We start from the raw sequence: 22,713 nt of genomic DNA on the forward strand, positions 1-22,713 counted from the left end.
AAATACTTGTCAAACAAAAGCTGAGCAGATTTACAACTGCTTTACTCCAAATGAGCCCTTCCTGCCAAAACTTTATGACTTCATTTTCTTCCCCCAGTTTTCCACTCTGTTGCTTCAAACAGACAGACCCAGGCTCAGGTCAGACAGAGGTCATTTCACTTTCATTACTAAAATATAATTTACAATATGCCAGACCTAAACAAGTTTTAGCCTAAAGGATTTGGGTAATATAAACCATCTGTTCCTCAACAATATAGCTAATTTCCTGCCCTCACTGTGCAGTCTACTGGGCTGCCTGCTTAAATGGCTTTATTATTATTATTATTATTATTATTATTATTGTTATTGTTATTGCAGTATTTGTCTAGAAGTCATAAATGATTGTTACAATTAGAATTAATTTGGGCTAAAATGGCTTTTTTCCTATAATTATTTGAAGTGTCAGGTTTTTCCCACATTGCCACTGGAAAGCTGGCCTCAGATGATTTCAGGAATGCAAATGCCAATGTTTACACTAATTTACAGAACCTAGATCCCAAACTCATTAACCTTAAATTACTACCTGTGGATTTACTGGGGGCCCTAAATGAGTGGGTTTGGGTGTTACAAGCACAAGTGGAAGTTGGGAATGCTACAGGTTCTTTATGCTCCAGGAGTGAATATCTGCACCCCAAAGGGCAATAAATGTTTAAAAGGTTTGCCTTTCTCCTTTGAGAAACTCCCAGTTTCAGGATGGAGCAGAAATAGTGGGAGCAGACTCTGCTGTACCTGCAAGGGTTAACAGCAAAGTCAAGGGAGAATTGGCTACAAGGACATGGTTTTTAAAGCAAAATCACTTTTTTCCTGCTAAAACCCCAGGCCCTGGTCCAGAAAACACTTCAGCATGGACCTCTTAGAGCATGGGAATTGCCTCAATTCCTGAAATTAGTCACATTCAATTGGAAGTAGAAATGCCCAAGGCCAAATGCTGAGATGCTGATGGTTCCTGCATGTATTTGGATACAATTCTTGCCGTACCTGACCTGGTGGAGAGGATGGGAAGGAATTCTCTTTGTTCCCTTTTGGAGCGCGGTGATCCCGTTTGGATCCTGGTGTCCCTCGGGCTGATCCAGTGGGATGGTGGCTCCTGTGTCCGTCCCCTTGGCTCCCACCCGTCCTGCACCAAGAGATTTCACTTTCCAGAGGCTGTTTGCAGTCCTGATGTGTTGCTGGTGTTTCTCCCGCAGAGTAAAGCCAAGGAGCTGCCCCTCTCCGCCGTCCGCTTCATGGAGGAGCTGGGGGAATGCGCTTTTGGCAAGATCTACAAGGGCCACCTCTACCTGCCGGGCATGGACCACGCGCAGCTCGTGGCCATCAAGACCCTCAAGGACTTCAACAACCCGCAGCAGTGGGCGGAATTCCAGCAGGAAGCGTCGCTGATGGCCGAGCTGCACCACCCCAACATCGTGTGCCTGCTGGGCGTGGTGACACAGGAGCAGCCCGTGTGCCTCCTGTTCGAGTACACCAACCAGGGCGACCTGCACGAGTTCCTGGTCATGCGCTCGCCCCACTCCGACGTCGGCTGCAGCAGCGATGAGGACGGCACGGTCAAGTCCAGCCTGGACCACGGCGACTTCCTGCACATCGCGGTGCAGATCGCGGCCGGCATGGAGTACCTGGCCGGACACTTCTTCGTCCACAAGGACCTGGCCGCGCGCAACATCCTGATCGGAGAGCAGCTGCACGTGAAGATCTCCGACCTGGGGCTCTCCAGGGAGATCTACTCGGCCGATTATTACAGGGTGCAGAACAAGTCCCTGCTGCCCATCCGCTGGATGCCCCCCGAGGCCATCATGTATGGCAAGTTCTCCTCCGACTCCGACATTTGGTCCTTCGGGGTGGTTTTGTGGGAAATATTCAGCTTCGGCCTTCAGCCCTATTACGGCTTCAGCAACCAGGAGGTGATCGAGATGATCCGGAAGCGCCAGCTGCTGCCGTGCTCCGAGGACTGTCCCCCCAGGATGTACAGCCTGATGACGGAGTGCTGGCACGACCTGCCCTCCCGCAGGCCGCGCTTCAAGGAGATCCACGCTCGCCTGCGCTCCTGGGAAGGCCTGTCCAGCCACACCAGCTCCACCACCCCCTCGGGCGGCAACGCCACCACCCAGACCACGTCCCTGAGCGCCAGCCCCGTCAGCAACCTCAGCAACCCTCGCTACCCCAACTACATGTTCCCGGCGCAGGGCATCCCCCAGGGCTTCATGGGGCCGCCCCTGGCTCAGAACCAGCGCTACATCCCCATCAACGGGTACCCCATCCCGCCGGGGTACGCCGCCTTCCCCGCGCCCCACTACCCCCCGCAGGGTCCCCCCAGGGTGATCCAGCACTGCCCCCCTCCCAAGAGCCGCTCCCCCAGCAGCGCCAGCGGCTCCACCAGCACCGGCCACGTCACCAGCTTGCCGTCGTCGGGCTCCAACCAGGAGGCCAACATTCCCTTGCTATCCCACATGGCCATTCCCAGCCACCCGGCGGGGATGGGGATGGCGGTGTTCGGCAATAAAACTCAAAAACCCTACAAAATTGACTCCAAGCAGTCTTCCCTGTTGGGGGACTCCAGCATCCACGGACCCAACGACTCCGTGATTTCGGCGGAATTGTAAATACGCGAGGCCTTTGTAAATAGAACTCTTTTTTTTTTTTGGAAGGGGTAGGAAAGAATATTTTTTTTTTATTATTTTTTTTTTACTATTCAAATATTTTATTAAAGATCCTTTTTTTTTCTGGTTGTTGGACAGACATTGCAGCAAAGTGTCTTCTGTGAAGTTTCACTGCTCTCCAGGATGGGCAGGCACAACCAGACGTGGTGGGAATCCTCGGCCTCGGCCACGCTTCTCCAAGTGCCACCGACAATTCAAAGAGGGGAAGAGGGATTTTGAGGGGTTTTGTCTTTTAAAAATAAAAACATTTTATCCAATGCTTTTTCACAGCTTTTTAAACCTCCGGCGTGGTTTAAATCACGGAAACTTTTTTTCTTTTTTTTAATACTGAAAACCATATTTTAATATTTGTCTCTTTTTTTAGGAGATGCAAAGATTCGGAGATCTGGGTGTGCAATTTCAGTGCCAACAGGGAAAATATTTGTAAATGTTGCAGTCGAGGATTGTGTTTCAAATATATGATCTGAGAGCTGAATCAGTTACTTCAGGTGAGATTTTGGTCTTTAGTTTAGTTGGGAGTCTGAGCTCAGATTCAGACCAAAAAATGTCATTTATGTGACAACACAAATGCTGGAGTTACCAGCTTGCAGTCTCCAAACCTCATCTGCTACTGGCTGCTAAGGACAGCTGAAGTTCTTAAGGAATTGCCTTAAAGGAAATGAAATTAAAGGGCTTTAATTTCAGAACCTGAATCGACTTCTTCAAAGATAACGTTTCATGATCTAGTCGCTCAAGCAGGAATTTTATATCCTTTTGTTGCTATGCAACTGTGCAATGGAAAAGCGCCAAACCACAATTTTATGTATGACAATCAGTTTTCCCAGGAATATTTATTGTGTCATTTCAGTGACTCTGACTCCAGTAACCCTGGAAAAAGGGAGGCTCGCATTTCCATCAGGCAGCAAATCCATCAATAGCGCTTGTGTCTAATAATGTGAATTAGTGCCGATTTTCCACTTAGAAATGCACCATTTGTGTCATTAAAAAAACCCATTCAGGTAGAACCAATCGAGAATCTTCATTTGAAACCACTTTAATGAGTTACACACGTGCTGTGTACGGTACATTTTCCACAGACTCTTTTTTTTTTTTTGTACTGAATAATATTTTTATTGTCCACAAAAACAATCTTTTTTTTTTTGCTCAGTTGACAATGTTGTAAATTAGGACTTTATTTTTATCTTTTTTTGCACAAAAAGTGTGATGATGTTTTTTTTGTACAGCAGAAGTGAAAATACATCTCTGCATTTTATATCTTGGGCTGTTTCTTTTGATTTTTACCCTGATGTAGATGTTCCTGAAATATATTATGGTGATACTCAGCCACTACCTTTATACAAATATCTTTCTTTGTTTTCACTGCATGCGTTTAATCACTGTATTACTTGATGATTGAGTTATTAATTACGGGCATTTCAATTAGGCAAGCATGAAAAAGAAAAAAAAAAGAAAAAGAAATGTAATAGCAAAGGCTATTTTATAATTGAGATATTGTGCATTTTTGTATTTCACGTGCCAGAGATGATATTAAACACTGATTATTTTATGCCACTGTTTATTAAAATGTTGTTTTACCACGGACACATCGACATTTCCTCCATCCCAGAAGGAGGAAGGAGCTCTCTCCCCTGGCTCAGGAAAGCTGAGCTGGCATCCTTGGCTTTCATCAGGAATTAGGAATAACCTAATCCTTCAGGAGCAGCAGTGGGATCATAAAATAATCCCTCACACACTCGGTGGTTTTACTTTCAAACCACTCCCGGCTCAGCTTGAGGTTTCTCCTTTATTTCAAAGCCGGGTCCGTGAGGTTAAAGTATTTTTAGATACGATCCAGCTCGGAACAACACACCTGGAAAACCTTGGGAAGACCTTTCCCTGCCCTCCCTCCCTCTCAGCAGGGAAAATCTGGGAATTGTGGGGCTGAGATCACGGTCTGGCTCACACCTGATGCGCAGGGAGGTCACAGGCAGAGGCAGGAGCTCCTCGGGGAGAGATGAGAGGGAAAACCTCGAGAAGCTGATGAGGTAATGTGGAAAATAAGATGTTGCCAGAAATGAAGGAGTCTCTCCTCAGGTGGGAACGCAGGCATGGGATGAAAGCTGGTTTTGTGTTAAACAAAGGGAGAGGGAACATTCCAGATGCTAAATCATCATCCCTTCCTTCTTGGAGGACACAGCCAAGGCTGTTGGAAATGCAGCCCTCTTGGCTGGATTGAGCAGCTCTGGAGGATTGGGAATAAAACCCTGGATAAACGGTGTTTACTGAGCCTTCAGTCTGGACAGTCTCATCCCCTCCGGGCTGGTTGTGTTGCTGTGAAAGAAAATAAATATTTGCTGATTTAGAGCCCACTGAGGCAGAGCCTGAAACGGGGATTTGGACCCTTTGTTCCCACAGAGGAAGTGACTGGGCTGGAATGGTGCGCTCTCCGGATTGAGAGGAAAAGCCCAGAGCTGCCTGTGCAGAAATGGGGGCTGGGAAGCTCAGAACTCAGCAGGATGTGTTTATTTAGGAATGCTCAGGAGGGAATCTGTGCTTTGCTTTTCAGGAGCAGGGATTTCCAGGAAGGCTGGGAAATCCTCAGCTCCGTTTCCTTGTCCCATGATTTGAGTTCACCGGGAGAGCCCAGCTCAAACCCCTCCTGCCAGGAGAGCACTCCAAGCACAAACTGCTGCTGGATCCGAGGCTCTGGAATGTCTGTTTACCTCCCACATCCATGGGCTCTCATTCCTGCATGTTCATCAGGAGGAATTTGGCTTTTGGGCAGGATTCAGCCTCCTCGGGGTGTCTGAGCCGTGGCTTTTGCCTCCTGCAAATGGGGTTGAGCATCCAAAGGAGATGGTTTGGCTTGGGAGGGACCTTAAATTCCATCCCATTATCCCATCCCATTATCCCATTATCCCATTATCCCATCCCATCCATCCCATCCTATTATCCCATTATCCCATCCCATCCATCCCATCCCATCCCATCCCATTATCCCATCCCTCCCATCCCATTCCCACCTCCCACTGTCCCAGGCTGCTCCAGCCCCAATGTCCAGCCTGGCCTCAGACACTTCCAGGGATCCAGGGCAGCCACAGATCTCCGGGAAATCCATTCCAGGGCCTTCCCACCCTCCCAGGGAACAATTCCTTCCCAATACCCCGTTTGATTTGAGGGATTTGATGGTGCAGCCCAAGCTCTCCGTGGTTCTGGGGCGAGCACAGGGGTTACAAAGCAGAGCCCTGAGCCAGCAAAAAGAAACATTTGAACACAGTTGCTCTAAAGAACATTTTTGCACAATAAAAAAAGCCACAATCTTTCTACAAAACCACTAGGAAAAAAAAAAAAAATCGAATTTTCATTTGAATCTTGTGTGTTACAATATTTGAACCAGCGTTCCTTTATGAATTCCTGGTTCTGTGGTCAGGGGGTGGAAGGAGCAGCTGGTTCTGCTGCAGAACATCCATGGAAAAACCAGGAAAATTCCCTTTCCGTGGGCCTGGAGCCTCTCAAAGAGGTGACATCCGTGGAATCCAAGCAGCAGTTTTTATCTTGCTGTGGGAGGAGAGAGAATATTGCTCCTGAGCTGGTCACTGTCCAGCCCATCTTTTTGATCTCCCCCAGATTAAAGCTCAGCCCTTTGCAGGACACTTTATATTGCTGAGGTAATGGGAAATGATTAAAAACAGAGAGAGACACGATATTGGGGCTGCACTTCAAAAGATCTTTATGACAAAGGAGGGAAAATTGACTCGAAACTGGAATTATTGGAAGCATCTGTGGTGTCCTTTATTTCCCATTTAACGTGTTTGGGAATGGTGGTGGGCCTTAATTTGCTGAGTTTCACCCTAAACCCTGAGGTTTATCTGCTCCTGCAGAGGGAACAGCAGCTCTTGGTAAAGGAATTTTGACCTTGAGACACAAAGGAAAATTCTGCAGTGCTGTAACCTTCGGCTGTGCGGAGAATTTGGGTTGTTTTTATGGAATTTAAAAGCAGAAATCTCTGTTTGGTTCATAGGGAACATGTGGGATTATAAAGCACGAGTGGTGCTGGGAGCAGGATCTGCACCTGTCGGAGCTGTGGGGGATATCTCTGTAAATCCAGTGGGTTTGTTGGGAAATTCCAGAGTTTCTCAACAATCCAATAACATTTTGGAGCAGCAATGATAACGATTCCCAGTCCCCCTCCATGAGGGATGGGTCCATCCCGAGCTGTGGAAGGCAGAGGGGTCCCTATGGAAGGAGCAGCTCTGGAATGATGGGATTTGGATTCCCAGGATCAGCCCCCAGGTGGTTGGAGCCATTGGGGAACAGACAAAACATCCCAGCCATGGAAGAACAGCCTTTCCTGGGAGCTCAGCTGCCTTTGATCACAAATCCCTGCACCTGGGATGGGGCAAGCCCAGCACAAAGGGGTGGAGGAGCCCTGGGAGAAGGGTGTGGGGTGGTGCTGGCCAAGGTCCACCTGCCCCATCCCTCTGTGCTGGGATCCAGAACCTCCTGGGCAGCAGGAGAGGGGGAATTCTGCCCTGCAGAGCTGCCCCAGCCCTGGGCTCCAACAGCAGCAGCACCTGGAGCTGCTGGAGAGATTCCAGAGGAGCCCCTGGAGCTGCTCCAGGGCTGGAGCCCCTCTGGAGCCAGGCTGGGAGAGCTGGGGGTGCTCACCTGGAGAGGAGAAGCTCCAGGGAGAGCTCAGAGCCCCTTGCAGGGCCTGAAGGGGCTCCAGGAGAGCTGGAGAGGGACTGGGGACAAGGCCTGCAGGGACAGGACACAGGGAATGGCTTCAGTGCTGAATTCCAGGTTCCTGCTGGAATGACCATCCCACAAATTCATATCTAAACCTTTGCTGCTCCATCTCTGCTCTCAATCTGCTTTCCCATACGTTTGGGAAATACCTGTGCCAGGGCACTGGGGATGTTGCTGGACAAGGAAATGGAACCACTGGATTTTTAATGGGACTCCACACATCGATGCTGCCCCTGGGAAAGGGCTCATTCCCTCCTCTCCCAGATCCCTGGGAGCTGGATCACCCCAGGAACTCCCCAGAGGATTTTGGGCTGCTCAGAGAGCAGGAAAAGCCCCATGGGATGCTGAGTGTGTGGAGCCACCCTGATCCCAGCTGGAAAACTCCGTGTGTGTGTCCTGTGTGCCAGAGTTTGAGGGCTCAAATCCAGGGAAACCAAATTGGCACTGCAGGATAAATAAAAACTGGTCTGGACACTAAATTATGGTACAGCAGGAATCAGTGGTGGAAATGGAATAATTATTTCAAAATAGATTCACAAAAGTCATAACCTGAAAGAGGGATATTTCCCCCAAATTGGTATAAAACGGATGAGGTATTGGATAAAAGTTAATTTTGTGTTGGACAAAGTTATCTAAACTTTAACTTTTTCACCCAGTGATTTAAGAAAACTCTCTAATCTACACACTCACACTTTTAGTTTTCTAACTTTAACATTTGTTCCCATGTATCACCATGAAAACATGCTCAGGAATTTCATGTTAAATGAATGTCAGAGTTTTTCTGGGTGTTTGAACTGAATATCAGAAACAAGGGCACACACTCTGTGTCCCAGACTGCAACACCCTTTGCAGGCAGGAATGATTCCCGATCCCTCCTGCAGTGCCAGGAGAGCAGATGATGACAGGAATGGCCAGGACTCAATCCCAGATCCACCAGGGATCCTTTGATCCTCGGGATTTCCACTCCATTATCAGCTGCTCAGGCCCCAGCAGCTCTCTGCACTCCAAAAAGGCAGCTGATAATTTCATTTTTAGGTTTTCTGGCCTCTCCTATGGTCAGTGCTGCTCAGGAGTGTGAGGATGAGTTTTAGGATGGCTGATAAAGTGATTTATTTTACCACGTGGCTCTCTGTTATTTACAGTCCTCTGCCTTTGGGGGGTTTTAGGACAAATTAATCCAGATTTTTTTTTTCTTTTTTTGACCTTTCTTTCTGTCCTCATTCCCAATGCTCTCCCCTCCAGAAATCCAGATTTTTCCACACAACTTCGTTTTAATGAAGAGTGAAACAAATTGTGGGGTCGTGTGTCAGTGCTGGCTCTTTCCTGGGAATTCCAATGGAATGAGAGGGAAAGGAAAGGAGTGAATGAAGAGATTTCTGTGATTATTGTGGGCAGGGAGCAGCCAGTGCAGCCCATCAGGGCTGTGTAATTGCACTAATTAAGAATGAAATCAGGGCTTTGAGGGTTTGTAGAGCTTTGGGTGTTCTGGTTTCTTTAGGAGATGATTTCAAATGCTTTGGCAGAAAATTGAGCAAAAATAAAGCAGAAAGGGGAGGAAAAACAACATATTTATTATTATATTATTATTATATATTATTATTTTATATAATATATAACATACAAAACAGATTATATAATAAATATATTATTATATATTATTATATATTATATATTAATACATTATATTAATCAATATATTATTAAAATATAAATGTATATTTTATACAATATAATAAAATATATATTTTATAGTAATAAAATATATTTATATTAATATGATATAATATAAAATATAATATAATCTCTTATATTAGTAATACATATTGTATATTCTATATTTTATAAAATATAAATTATTATTATGTTATACTAAATTATATATTATAATATTATTATTAATATTATGTTAATATATTAAATTATATATATTATTAAATTTTATAATTAGATATTATAATTTTATTTATACTTATATTTATAATAATTATATCATTATTAGTTATTCATTAATATAATAGTTATTATATAATTACTATTAATTTTATAATTATATTTATTATATATAAGATATAATTATATATTATTATATTATATATTAATATGACATTATCTATTGTATTATATATTATTCAGGGAAATAGTAATACATTATTATTTATTTTATTATATACTATATATTATATATTATATAATATTTTATTATAAAAATATATAATTTTAAAATTTTTATTATTATTACTAATTTTATTAAATAGTTTTGCAGTGTGTTTGCAAGAGGCTGCACCCAGAAGGTAACAGCATCTCTTTTAAAAATCATAATGCATTAATAAATATGAAGATTTTAAAATTATTTGAAATACTTTAAAGGAACAAAATCAACATTATTCATAAATCCAAGCTGTGAAGAATTTTTCAGACTTCCCAAATCGTTCTAAAACCTGTAAATTTGAATGCTGAATTAATTGAAATGAGCAAGAAATCGAGTTTGGAAAGCAAAAGTCGTAGTGGGGAATCAGCCCTGGTGTCCTGGAGGTTGGAGCTGAGGATTTGGGAAGTGCTGGGATTTTTTCCCTTCCACCCCAGCTGGATTCACCCAATCCCAGCACAAATCCAAAAAACACCAGCTGGATTTCAAGGGAATGAAGAGAAAACAAAACTTTCCATTCAAAACTCTTCATCCAAAATTCTCCTCCTGCTCAGGCATTTCTGAGGAATGGAGGAAAAATCCCTTTATTTTCCCAAATTTCCCTAAAATTGCCCCACCCGTCCCTGCCATTCCCTCCTGGCCAGCCCTGAAGGAAGGACCCGGTGGGGAATTCTCCTCCCTGCGGTTCCCAGCACTGAATCCTCTTCTCCAGGATTTTTCCAGGATCCCTGGAGGATCCCAAGGTTTCTGTGTTACCGGGATCTGCCAGGAGGGAGCTCCTGGAGGGAATCTTTGGGTTTGCTCAGAGGGTGACAACAGCAGGAGGGAGGGAGCAGGGATGGATCCCAGCTTTTTATTCCAGTGGCACAAAATGTCCCGAGTCTGGTGATGCTGTGAGGGTGGGGAGGCCTTGGAATGGTTTTCCCAAAAATTCTGGGGCTGCTCCTGGATCCCTGGCAGTGCCCAGGCCTGGATGGGTTTGGAGCAGCCTGGGACAGCGGGAGCTGTCCCTGCCACACCAGGGCTGGGATTTAAAGTCCCTCCCAGGCCAGGATTTTCTGATTTTCTGTGTAAATTCAGTAATTTACCCAAGAGCTGTGACTCTGCCTCAGCCTGCAGAGAACATTTTTGATGTTCATGTTTCCTGCAACTTCTATTTCTGCACTGGGGGAAAACAGCCCCTGAATTTCATGGAATCCTCTGATAGGAAAGGAGGAAATTCCTCCTGTGTGACAAAGCCCAGCTCCATGGAGCTGCTTGGTGCCAGGGGGATCTGGGTGAGAAATCCTTTAAAAGATCCTGTTTTCCATTGTAGGATTTCCTGGGATTGGGAAGGGCTGTGTTCCTCCACCGAAGCATCACCAGCCTCTTAAAAGCTCTCCTTTGTGCCAGGGGACAAATCCCAACTCAATTTCTGCTCCCACTGCCACCATTCCAGAAAAGCCAGCCCAACTCCAGGAGATTTTGGGTCTGTGGACCAAAGAGAGCAATTATTTTCTCTTCCCTGTTAGTGAATATTCCCAATTATTTCATTTCCTATGGAGACTTTTGGCAGCAGTTCCCTCCCCAGCCCCTGCCAGCAGCTCTTGTTCCTAAATGAAACAAGTTTTTGGCCTGGCAGGAGCAGCAAATTTGTCATTTTGGGCCCAGTGATATTTTCATTTGCCCTAATCAATGACATTTATTCCAGGCAGTTCCAAGGGCAATATTAATAAACAGCACGGGGAAAGCAGGGAATTCTCTCAAAGGAAAACAAACCCCATTTTTATGGAGAGTTTCTTTTTGTGTGTGTGGCATGGGAATATTCTCAAAATCAACTTTCAGGTGAGCAAACAGAGTCAGATCCTTTGTCCTGGTTCTGTTCCCTCTGGAATTTGGCATTCCTTGACCTGCTGACAATTTTCTTAAGGACAAGAAATTCTCAGCCCTGCTCATCCAGGAGCAGTGGATTCCTAACCCAGCCTGGGATGGGACATTGGGGATGAAAACTTGGCCCTGCTGGAGTTAAATTCTGATTCCTGCTGCTGGAATCAGGATTTGAGTGCAGGATTTTTGCTCAGGTAGAGAATCAGTTCTCTCCAAAGAGCTCCAGTTTGTCCTGGTTGGTCCAGTGTGGTTTTGATCCTCACTTCCAGCAGGTTCATCACAAATTCCAAGTGTGGAAAAGAAGGAAATTGAAGGTTTGGGATGGAATTGTTTCCTTTCATGGACGCAGCTTTTAATTTTGCTAAAAGCAAAAAGCCTCTGGCAAACAGCTTTTGGCATTTCCAGGGATGCCAGGGCAGGTTGGGAGGATATCAAAGAACCAAAATATCCCTCAGGGAGCTCAGGAGAGCTCCTTTGGTCACAGCTGGAGCCTCCCTTTCCTTGTGCCTTCCTGAAGGATGGGGCAGCACCGGGATCCCGGGATTTCAGAGCCAGCCAGGGCGCCATGCACGGCTTTGTTGTGTATAAAACAAGAGAATTAGCCCAAAATGTTCTGTTTTCACTTCAATCTTCTCCCCAGTCCAGGGTTTTTATGGAAGCAGGAGGAGTAGGAAGAGCTCCAGGTCCTGGTTGTGCCTGTGGAGATGAATCCCGTGGGAGTTTGGCAGGTTTGTGGTGGGGGCCAGCAAAAGGAAAAACTTTCATTTTCCTCCTTCCCATAAAAATGTCCTGCTAGGGAAATGTTCTGGATTCTGAGCTGCTCCAGAAGCGCTCTCAGGTGGGATGGATGAAGGTGGTGGGAGCTCCCCGTGGGCAGATCCAGGTGGGATGAGATAATCCAGAGTGGCTCCTGTCAGAAAGGAGAATCCCAGAATCCCAGACTGGTTTGGGTTGGGAGGAACCTCAAATCCCACCCAGGGTCCCCCCAGCCATGGCAGGGACCCCTCCCCTGTCCCAGGCTGCTCCAAACCCATCCAGCCTGGCCTTGGGCACTGCCAGGGATCCAGGGGCAGCCCCAGCTGCTCTGGGAATTCCATCCCAGCCTCTCCCAACCCTCCCAGGGAACAATTCCTGCCCAAGATCCCATCTCAATCCCGGCTGTCCCAGTTTAAAACCATCCCCCCTTTTCCTGTCACTCTCTGCTTGTGTAAAAACATTTCCCCCCTCTTTAAATTCCCTTTCAAAGGGGCTCCAAGGTCTCCCTGGAACTTTCTCTTCCCCAGGGATTTCCAGCCTGGAGAAGTTCCCAGCAGGGCTCCTTTATTTCACTTTTTTGGTTTTCCTGGAGGCTGATCCCTCAGTTCCCAGCAGGATCAGCTGGGGAGGGATAGGATCAAACCAGGAGGGATGTGGGGTGGCAGCAGCTCCAGTTTCTTTCCTGGAGCTGGGAATTGCTTTACCTCAGGCTGTGCTTCCTCTCTTTTGGTTTAGTAAAAGACAAGACAGGAACGGAGCAAATCCAAGGCAGGATCCAGATGGGATGGGATGAACCACAAAGGAATCAAGGTGAAGCTGAAACTTCATTTATTGCGCAGTCACTTCCAAACCCAGGCAAAAAACTGCGAAAACACCAAATGGATCCCCCAAAACTCCACCTCATGGCAAAAATATGTCTTCTCTTGGCCTGATGAATGATTTTAAACAGAATTTTGTTTTCCTTGAAGGAGGAGGGAAGGGCAGAATATTAAAATAATCTCTGCTTGTGCTTTTCACAGCGGTAATGAACAGAGCCAGTCCTTTGTGCAGCCTTTTCTTTGTGCCGCTTTCCAGCACATGTTAATATTAAAATATTAACATGTTAATATTTAAATTATTTGGGGGTTTAGATCACCTCCATCGATTGTTATCTTTAGTTACACAAGAGCCTGCGTTACTCCTCCCTCTGCTGAGGATGTGATAAAGGCTCTGGAATTTTATTCCTGGATTCTCCTCTGGTTTAGCAAGTGATGGTGGGGGGAAAATCAGGGAATTTCAAAGCCAGGATGCTGCCTGGTGTCTCAGAGGGGACTGGAGGTCCCTTTTCCCTTGGGATTTGTTTCCAGCATCAGCCAGGAAAGAAGGAACAGTTTCACTGGAGTTGAAATTCAGGGAATTTTTTTCCCTCTCCCAAGAAGCTCCCGGAGCTGATTTTCCTGGTCCTTTAACAGAAACGCTTTGTCCTCTGCCTTTGGTAATTGTTTCATCCTTTGGGATGTCCCTTTCTGTGCCCAGCAGCTCGGGAATTCCATCCCGGGGGTCCTGGCAGGGAATATTTTCTCTCCCCTCCCTCAATTCCCAAGAACCAGGGAAGAAATGGGAACTTTGTGAATTTTGGGAGGGCGAGGCGAGGCCGTTCCCGGTGCTGGGGACCTCAAGGAGGACCAAAGGAGAATCCTCCTCTCCTTTGAGGATCAAAGTTGGTTCTGTGCTGTTTGGGTTCAAACACGGGGTTTTTGGGGTTTTTTTGTCTCCTCAGTTGCGAGCAGCTCCCGAAAGAGGCCAGGGCTGGTCCAAGCTCGGAGCTCCAGGCAGGGGAAGCCAAAAATCAGCAGCGATCTCCATCCCAGGGCAGGAGAGCGCGAATGTTCCCACTCGGACGCCTTTTCCTCGGGAAATGAGCTCTGGAAATCCAATTCCTGCCGTGCCAGAGGTTTGGGATCCAGCTGGGGTTGGTGTAAGTGGTTTCATTGGTGCCAAGCTCCAGGATTTGTCCTGGGGTAAGTGAGGAGCAGCTCAATTCCTCAGGGATTGTTCAGGGAGCGATGGCGAAATCCGGGAAAATGGGGAAATGCCAGGAATTCCCACTCGGTGAAATTCTGGGATCACAGAGTGGGAGTGGAATCAGCACAGACCAGGAATGGGACTGAAAATCCCATTTCAGAGAGGGGGGGGGAATGATTCCCACTGCCAGAAGGCAGGGATGGAGGGGACACTGGGATAGTGGGACACTGGGATAGTGGGACACTGGGACATTGGGACATTGGGATACTGGGATAGTGGGGTATTTGGATATTGGGACAGTGGGATACTGGGACACTGGGACATTGGGACATTGGGATACTGGGACATTGGGACACTGGGATTGGGGTATTTGGATATTGGGACAGTGGGATACTGGGACACTGGGATAGTGGGACATTGGGATATTGGGATGCTGGAATATTGGGATAGTGGGACACTGGGACATTGGGACACTGGGATATTGGGACACTGGGATAGTGGGACACTGGGACATTGGGATACTGGGATACTGGGACACTGGGACATTGAGACATTGGGATAGTGGGACATTGGGATACTGGGATGCTGGGATACTGGGATACTGGGACATTGGGACACTGGGATATTGGGGTATTTGGATATTGGGACAGTGGGATACTGGGATACTGGGACACTGGAATATTGGGACATTGGGATACTGGGACCTTGGGACATTGGGGTATAGGGACATTTGGATATTGGGGCATTGGGATATTGGGACAGTGGGACATTGAGATATTGGGATATTGGGAAATTTGGATATTGGGATATTGGGATGGAATTCCCGGCCGTGAGGGTGAGGAGGAGCAGCTGGGGCTGCCCCTGGATCCCTGGCAGTGCCCAAGGCCAGGCTGGATTTTCCCTTCTCCCTCTGGGATGGGCTCTCAGCGCCCGGAGCAGCTCCCTGAGCCCGGGGGAGTTTGGGAAGCACATCCAGGTGGGATTTGCGGTGGGTTTTGCTGGGAACCCGAGCTGCGGGGTTTTATTGCATGTTCGAGGCTCTTTTGCCATCTCGTGGCTGCCGAGGGAAGGGAGGGAGCGGCTGCTCCGTCCCGAGGAGTCCCGGGTTTCCTTCGGGAGGTGCAAATGAAACATGGGATTAACAGCGGGACATTTAGGAACTCCCTCCACTGGAAAAATCAACATTCCAGGGAGCAGGAACGGGAAAAACACCCCCAGAAACCCCCCGGGCTCTTGAATTCCAGATAGGTTTGGATTGGGAAGGGCTTTAAACCCATCCAGTGCCACCCCTGTCCTTGGGACCACCGTCCCAGGCTGCTCCAAACCCATCCAACCTGGATTTGGAATTCCCAGCAGCAGCTGGAGTGGGCATTATATAAAACTGCCTAAAAGACTGCTTTCTGCTAAATAGATTTTAATTTAATTTTATTTTATTTTTATTTTCTTTTATTTTATTTTTATTTTCTTTTATTTTTATTTTATTTTTATTTTTATTTTATTTTTATTTAATTTAATTTTATTTTAATTTTATTTTTATTTTATTTTTATTTAATCTTTTCTTTTCTTTTTATTTTCTTTTTATTTTATTTAATTCTATTTTTCTTTTATTTAATTTTATTTTTATTTATTTTTATTTAATTTTTATTTTTATTTATTTTTAATTTTATTTTATTTTTATTTTATTTTTATTTAATTTTTATTTAATCTTTTCTTTTTATTTTCTTTTTATTTTATTTAATTCTATTTTTCTTTTATTTAATTTTATTTTTATTTATTTTTATTTAATTTTTATTTTTATTTATTTTTAATTTTATTTTATTTTTATTTAATTTTTATTTTATTTTTATTTAATCTTTTCTTTTCTTTTTATTTTCTTTTTATTTTATTTAATTCTATTTTTCTTTTATTTAATTTTATTTTTATTTATTTTTATTTAATTTTTATTTTTATTTATTTTTAATTTTATTTTAATTTTATTTTATTTTTATTTTATTTTTATTTAATCTTTTCTTTTCTTTTTCTTTTTATTTTATTTAATTCTATTTTTCTTTTATTTAATTTTATTTTTATTTAATTTTATTTAATTTTTATTTTTATTTATTTTTAATTTTATTTTTATTTAATTTTATTTAATTTTTATTTAATCTTTTCTTTTCTTTTTATTTTCTTTTTATTTTATTTAATTCTATTTTTCTTTTATTTAATTTTATTTTTATTTAATTTTATTTAATTTTTATTTATTTTTATTTATTTTTAATTTTATTTTATTTATATTTTATTTTATTTAAATTTTATTTTATTTTATTCTTATTTTTTATTTAATTTAAATTTTATTTTATTCTTATTTTATTTTTTTTTTTAATTTTTATTTTATTATGATTTTTTTGTCCCATTTTCCAGGAAAATCATCACTGCCAGGATTGGGAAATGGGAGCAGGGTTGGAAAATCTCCCACCCAAGGCAGAGCCAGAGCCACAGCAATTAACGAGTCCTGGGAATATCCATGACAAAATTTCCCCTCTTCCTTCCACCACTGTAAATCTGCCACAACCTCGTTGTCTTCTCGTGCTCAAAACGAGTATTTTAGTGTTGTCATTTGTGGATTTTAATGAGCTGCACCCAGGGGGGAAAAAATTCCTCTTGGAAATCAGGGGCAGAAGGAGATGCTAGGGAAGAAAAATCACAGGTTATTTCTTGACCTGTTCAGAAGGGCAAATGTTTTTATTTATTACCTTTTATAAAGGTATAATAATTACAATTTATTACAATTTATTACCATTTATTACCTTTTCTGCAGTTAGAATTGGCCTGCTCCAACCCAGGCATTACATCTTGGTTTGGCTGGGGTTGGTAACCTGGATTTTTCCCTAATAACCAAAAGAAATTGGGATCAACTCAAAAATGAAGAAGCTTTACCTAAATATCAGTGATTTAAATGGAAAAAGAATTGGGGTTTTTAGTAAGTCAGAGGGTGGTTTACACACTTTCATCATTTACTTCTGAATTTTTTAAATCCAAAGGAGAAGAAATAACAGATATAAAGTTATGTGGAGAAATTGTTGGAATACAACTGTTGCACATTGATTTTAAATATTTATTTCTCCACAGGAGCTCTGTTAATGACTCCCCAAAGTTCATCCTCGTCTCCTGAGAAGGGAATTCTCCTGGAATTCCTGATGGGATTTGCTTTGACCCAAACCAACCCTTCTTTGATGGGTAAAATATAAACCCAAACAGCATCGTGCTGGTTTCTTTCAAATGATTCAATGTCAAAATCTATTTAAAATTAAATTTAATTTAATATATAATTCATTTAATTGATTATAATTAATATTAATACTGAATTATAATAAATAAATAATAATTATTAATTAATTAATTTAATATATAATTTACTTAAAATTTTAAAAATATAAAATTGGGAGCAGAATTTCCTCTCAAGGGTTAAACCTGGATGAGAACTTGAACCTCAGCAGAGTGAGGGGAAAATCTTCCCCTTTCTGTGGTCAAATCCAAGCAGGAATTTGGGATATCTGTGGCTCCCAGGAGGTCCCAGGCCAGCTGAGGTGGGACTGGGATAACTGGAGGAGCACAGAGCTGCAGCCACTCGTGTGATCCCCTAAAAAATGGGGTAAAAAAAGCTGAAAAGTGAAAAAATCCTTCCTGGGCAATCACCTCATGCTCTGGAGCAGGAGCAGGATTTGGGAGCTGCTCATGGAGATGTCACTTTTAGGCTGTTCTTGGTTGGGTTCCTTTTCCCTTGAGCTGAAGTTGATGAAAAGGAGGCAGCTCTTCTCTTCTTGTTGTTTATTTTTATTTTTATCCTTCTTTCTCCTTCTTTCTCCTTCTTTCTCCTTCTTTCTCCTTCTTTCTCCTTCTTTCTCCTTCTTTCTCCTTCTTTCTCCTTCTTTCTCCTTCTTTCTCCTTCTCTTCTTCTTCTTGTTTATTCTTCTTTTATCTATATTACATATATACAAGGTACAAGGAGTTATGTGCACTAAGAAAGGTGCAAAAATGGCTAACAAAGATCTTCAAGGTATTTTATGTGTCTATTTACCCAATTAACAAATGCCAAGTTAATTGTTTTTCTTAATGACCCAACACCTGTGTGCTGCAGTGCATCATTCTCTATCCAATCACTCATTGCTACCCAAAAACCTCCAGAAGAAGATGAAGATGAAGGACAAGAGACAGCACCTTACACCCTACATCTTCTGTTTTCTAAACTAGTTTAACTTTTTCACCCAGTGACATAAGAAAACTTTCTAATTTGCACATTTACATTCCTAGTTTTTCTGTTTAACAGTTGTTTTCAGGGTGTTATATGAAATTCAGTGTTTTTTAGGATGTCAGGGGCAGGTATCAGAGATAAGGGCACACTCTCTGTGCCTCTGACTCCAACACAGAGAGACCCCACGCTTCCCCCACCACCCCACCACTGCTCAATTCCCTTCAAATCCTGGATTTGTCAGAGAACAGGTGAGGATGGGAATGATTTTGTCAGTACCTTCAGCATGAGGTTGGAACTGAACCATCTTTGAGGTCCCTTCCAACTGCAGAGATCTCCCCAAGCTCTTGGGCTATTGTTTCATACCCTGGAGCGTTCCAGTCACATGGATTTCCTCAGCCCTTTCTTTTCCCTCACTTTGCTACACAAAACAAGAGTTTAGTGGTTTGGAGCATTGTGATTTTCTGACATTCAAGGCCCATGACATCACAACTGGCTGCAAATTAGTCAGAAAGCTCGTTTAAAAATATCCCCCTCTTCTCTACAGATCTGGGCCTTGTTTGGATTGGAGCATCTGGGCTCCATTACCCAACAAAACCAAATTAAAGCCCTGTTCACACAGCAGAAAAGAGCAAAAAGGGGGTGCTGCTGACAGAATTGTGAATATTGATGTTAATTTGATGTTAATTGTTAATATTGGTATTGCTGGCAGGGCTGGGAGGGAGATTTCATCCTCCTGGGGCACTGTCTGGAAAGGAGCTGGATTTGGGATGGGTTAAAAAGCAACTGTCCAGAGGAATTTAGGAAAAGAGTTCAGGTTAATGGGCAGATTTGAGGCAGAGCTGTCAGAAAGATGAGAAATGTGCTTTATTACATCATTCTGCAACTTGTTACACCAATATTTCCCTGTTTGTAGCCCGTGGGAAGCTGTGTGCTCCCAGCAGGGGCAGTTTTGTGGGTCAGGACAAATTTGGAGCTGAATTTAGAACAAAAAACATGGTTTGGCTTGGTTTGGGATCGTCCTTTCTCCTTTTTCCTGGTTCCTTCAGTCACTGCTGATCTTCCAGGCTTCCCACCACCAGAGGGATGTGCCTGTGATGCTGGGATGAGGATGTGGAAATGCTGCACTGTTTCTGAAGCAAGGCAGGAGCCTCAGGATTTACCAATAAATTCCCTTTTCTGAGGAAATTCCCACATCAGGAACACTCCAGGAGTTGTTACATTTTGTGTTTGCTCTGCTGGGCTGGGCCAGAGGAGCAGGGGATGAGCCTGAGCACCTGGAAAAGGAACAGAGCAGGAGCCAGGTGTGAGCTCTGCGGGATGGGAGGACACCTGGGATGGGATCTCCAGGAATTCCAGCCAGGAATGTGAGCGATCCATCGCCGAGGGAAGCTGGGCTTTGTGCTCAGCTCGGAGCAGGTGAGGTCACTTAAATCCTTGCTATGGAAACGATCCCAGGCCAGCAACCCCTGCAGCTTTTCCAGGGAAAATCCAGCTCCGGGATTTCCGCCTGTGCAGGGAGGTGGGACACAACTGAGGTTTAAATTCCACACTTCTTTATGAGCTCTTATCTTTATGAGCTCTTATCTTTATGAGCTCTTATCTGCGCCCTTTGCTCTGGGAAACCTGTGCCGGGCACAGCTGCTCCCACCCCGTGTCCCTGCTCCAGAAGGGACTCCTGTGTCCCAGGGGTGGAATTCGGGATACATCCAACACCTGGGGAAAACCTCCCGGCTGCAGCTTCCCTCCGGACCCGCTCTGGTTTAGTGCTGGGATTCCAGGAGGGAGCTGGAGCCTCTCCAGGCGCTGTGGGTGCCCAAGGAGGAGAGAAACCCAACTCCTTCTCCTTCCTTCTCCTCCTCCTCCCTCTCCTCTAGATGGCCCTGTGGCCCTGCCTGGGAAACACCACTGGGAACGATGGATTGATGGATGATGGATGGATGATGGATGGATGGATGATGGATGGATGGATGATGGATGGATGGATGATGGATGGATGGATGGATGGATGGATGGATGGATGGATGATGCATGGATGATGCATGGATGATGCATGGATGATGGATGGATGATGGATGGATGATGGATGGATGATGGATGGATGATGGATGATGGATGGATGGATGGATGGATGATGGATGGATGATGGATGATGGATGGATGATGGATGATGGATGGATGAAGGATGGATGGATGATGGATGGATGATGGATGGATGGATGATGGATGGATGATGGATGGATGGTGGATGGATGATGGATGGATGATGGATGATGGATGGATGGATGATGGATGGATGATGGATGGATGGATGGATGATGGATGGATGGATGGATGGATGGATGATGCATGGATGATGGATGGATGATGGATGGATGATGGATGGATGATGGATGGATGATGGATGGATGATGGATGGATGGTGGATGGATGATGGATGGATGATGGATGATGGATGGATGGATGATGGATGGATGATGGATGGATGGATGATGGATGATGGATGGATGGATGATGGATGATGGATGGATGGATGATGGATGGATGATGGATGGATGATGGATGGATGATGGATGGATGATGGATGGATGGATGGATGGATGATGGATGGATGATGGATGATGGATGGATGGATGATGGATGATGGATGGATGATGGATGGATGATGGATGGATGATGGATGGATGATGGACGATGGATGGATGATGGATGGATGATGGATGATGGATGGATGGATGGATGATGGATGGATGATGGATGGATGGATGATGGATGATGGATGGATGGATGATGGATGGATGGATGATGGATGGATGATGGATGGATGGATGATGGATGGATGATGGATGGATGGATGATGGATGGATGGATGATGGATGGATGATGGATGGATGATGGATGGATGGATGGATGGATGGATGGATCCATGGATGGATCCATGGATGGATCCATGGATGGATGGATGTTGGATGCTCCCCACTCTCAGGAGCTCCTTCTTGGCGTGTCAGCTGCCCAAAGGGCTCAGTTCTGTTTTTAACCGTCTGTGGAATGACAGAATCAGGAAATCATTTAGGAGGGAAAAGACCTTTAGGACCATTGAGTCCCCCAGCACTGCCAAGGCCACCCCATGTCCCCAGGTGCCACATCCCCAGGGCTTTTAACCCCTCAAGGGGGGGATCCAGCCCTGCCCTGGCTGCACATCCCTTTCCATGACAAAACTTTCCCTAAAATCCAGCTGAAGCCCTGCTTTACCCTCCTGCTAAGAAATCTCCTGGGCTTTTCCCCAGGTGACACGCAGCCCGAGGAGAAACCAAATCAAAAGGCAGCAACATTTCCTGAGAAAGGCAGGTTTGAAATCCTTCCGAGGTTAATGAAGTGGAGAAGAGCTCGTTCACAGGGAAACGAGGCAAGGAAGGTCTGGTGCTCCTGGGAGCAGCTTCCACCACAGAGCCTCGGTTACCAACGCCTGCGTCGCTCGTTCCTCAGGTGTTTACTCCTCACCATCCTGTTCTTCCTGAGGGTGGGAGCCTGGCCACGAGCTCAGGTGACTTCAAAATGCTGCCTGAACATGCAGAGGTGGCCTGGAGCTCCTTCCTCCCGCTCCTTTTCCCACCGCAGGTGTCCTGGGGCTCCACGTCCCACATGGAGGGCGATCAAACCTCCAGCAGGGCTGAGAGAACCTGGAGATCTCTTTTATCTCGGGGTAAAACTTGGTAATGATTGCGAGCATCCGAGGACAAAGAGATGGAACTTGAAAGGGAGGTGAGGGAACAGGAGTTTTATGAGGGTGAGGAAATCAAACAAATCTTTCATTTGACTCTGAGCATAAGAAAGAGGTGTGAAGCCATTCTCAATGAGATTGATGCCCGAGGCAAAGTGCTTTCCTCGGCTTCTTTTGTCTTTCTTTTTTCCTTTTTTTTTTTTTTTTTTTTTTTTTTTAAGTTAAATTTAAATTGAAATAAAAAATAAAATAAGGAACGATCTGGAGATCCTGAGGCCAGCTGGTGTGAGCAGCCCTAAAGGTTGGAAGGTTTGCCTTGAAGTGGAGCCTGGGCTGGGGGGAGCAGTTCTCTCTCACTTTGGGATCTCCTCTGGCTCTCAGATAATCAGGAATTCTCCTTGGATGCTCCACAGGGCACCATATAAACCCCTAGAATGTGGGGCAGGACAGAGAAGCAGTTTGATGCTTTATTTTTATTTTTCCTGGGAATAATTCCCCTTTTTCCTGACAGCAACAATTTACTGACAGCCTCTGTGGCAGCCTGAATTAGTATTTAATTATTAGTACC

The 22,713-nt window shown here is 44.5% G+C and overlaps 1 protein-coding gene and 1 long non-coding RNA gene across 2 annotated transcripts in view; one reads left to right on the forward strand and one right to left on the reverse strand.

The window, feature by feature from the left end:
• The window catches only part of ROR1 (ROR family WNT receptor 1), a 144,590-nt gene extending 140,348 nt beyond the window's left edge, over positions 1-4,242 (forward strand). The window contains exon 9 of the mRNA XM_086841577.1: positions 1,227-4,242. Coding sequence (XP_086697703.1) covers positions 1,227-2,639 — 1,413 coding nt within the window. The 3' untranslated portion in view covers positions 2,640-4,242. The remainder of the gene's footprint in view (positions 1-1,226) is intronic.
• On the reverse strand, positions 3,777-5,606 carry LOC111932971 (uncharacterized). The gene is made up of 2 exons (XR_002866449.2): positions 5,399-5,606; positions 3,777-5,006 (listed from the first exon to the last, which is right to left on the reverse strand). It is a non-coding gene; the product is annotated as an uncharacterized LOC111932971 (long non-coding RNA).
• Between the last annotated feature and the right edge of the window lie 17,107 nt (positions 5,607-22,713).

The sequence above is a fragment of the Cyanistes caeruleus genome, chromosome 9 (genome assembly GCF_971803275.1).
Source record: "Cyanistes caeruleus chromosome 9, bCyaCae1.hap1.1, whole genome shotgun sequence".
Classification (NCBI taxonomy): Eukaryota; Metazoa; Chordata; class Aves; order Passeriformes; family Paridae; genus Cyanistes; species Cyanistes caeruleus.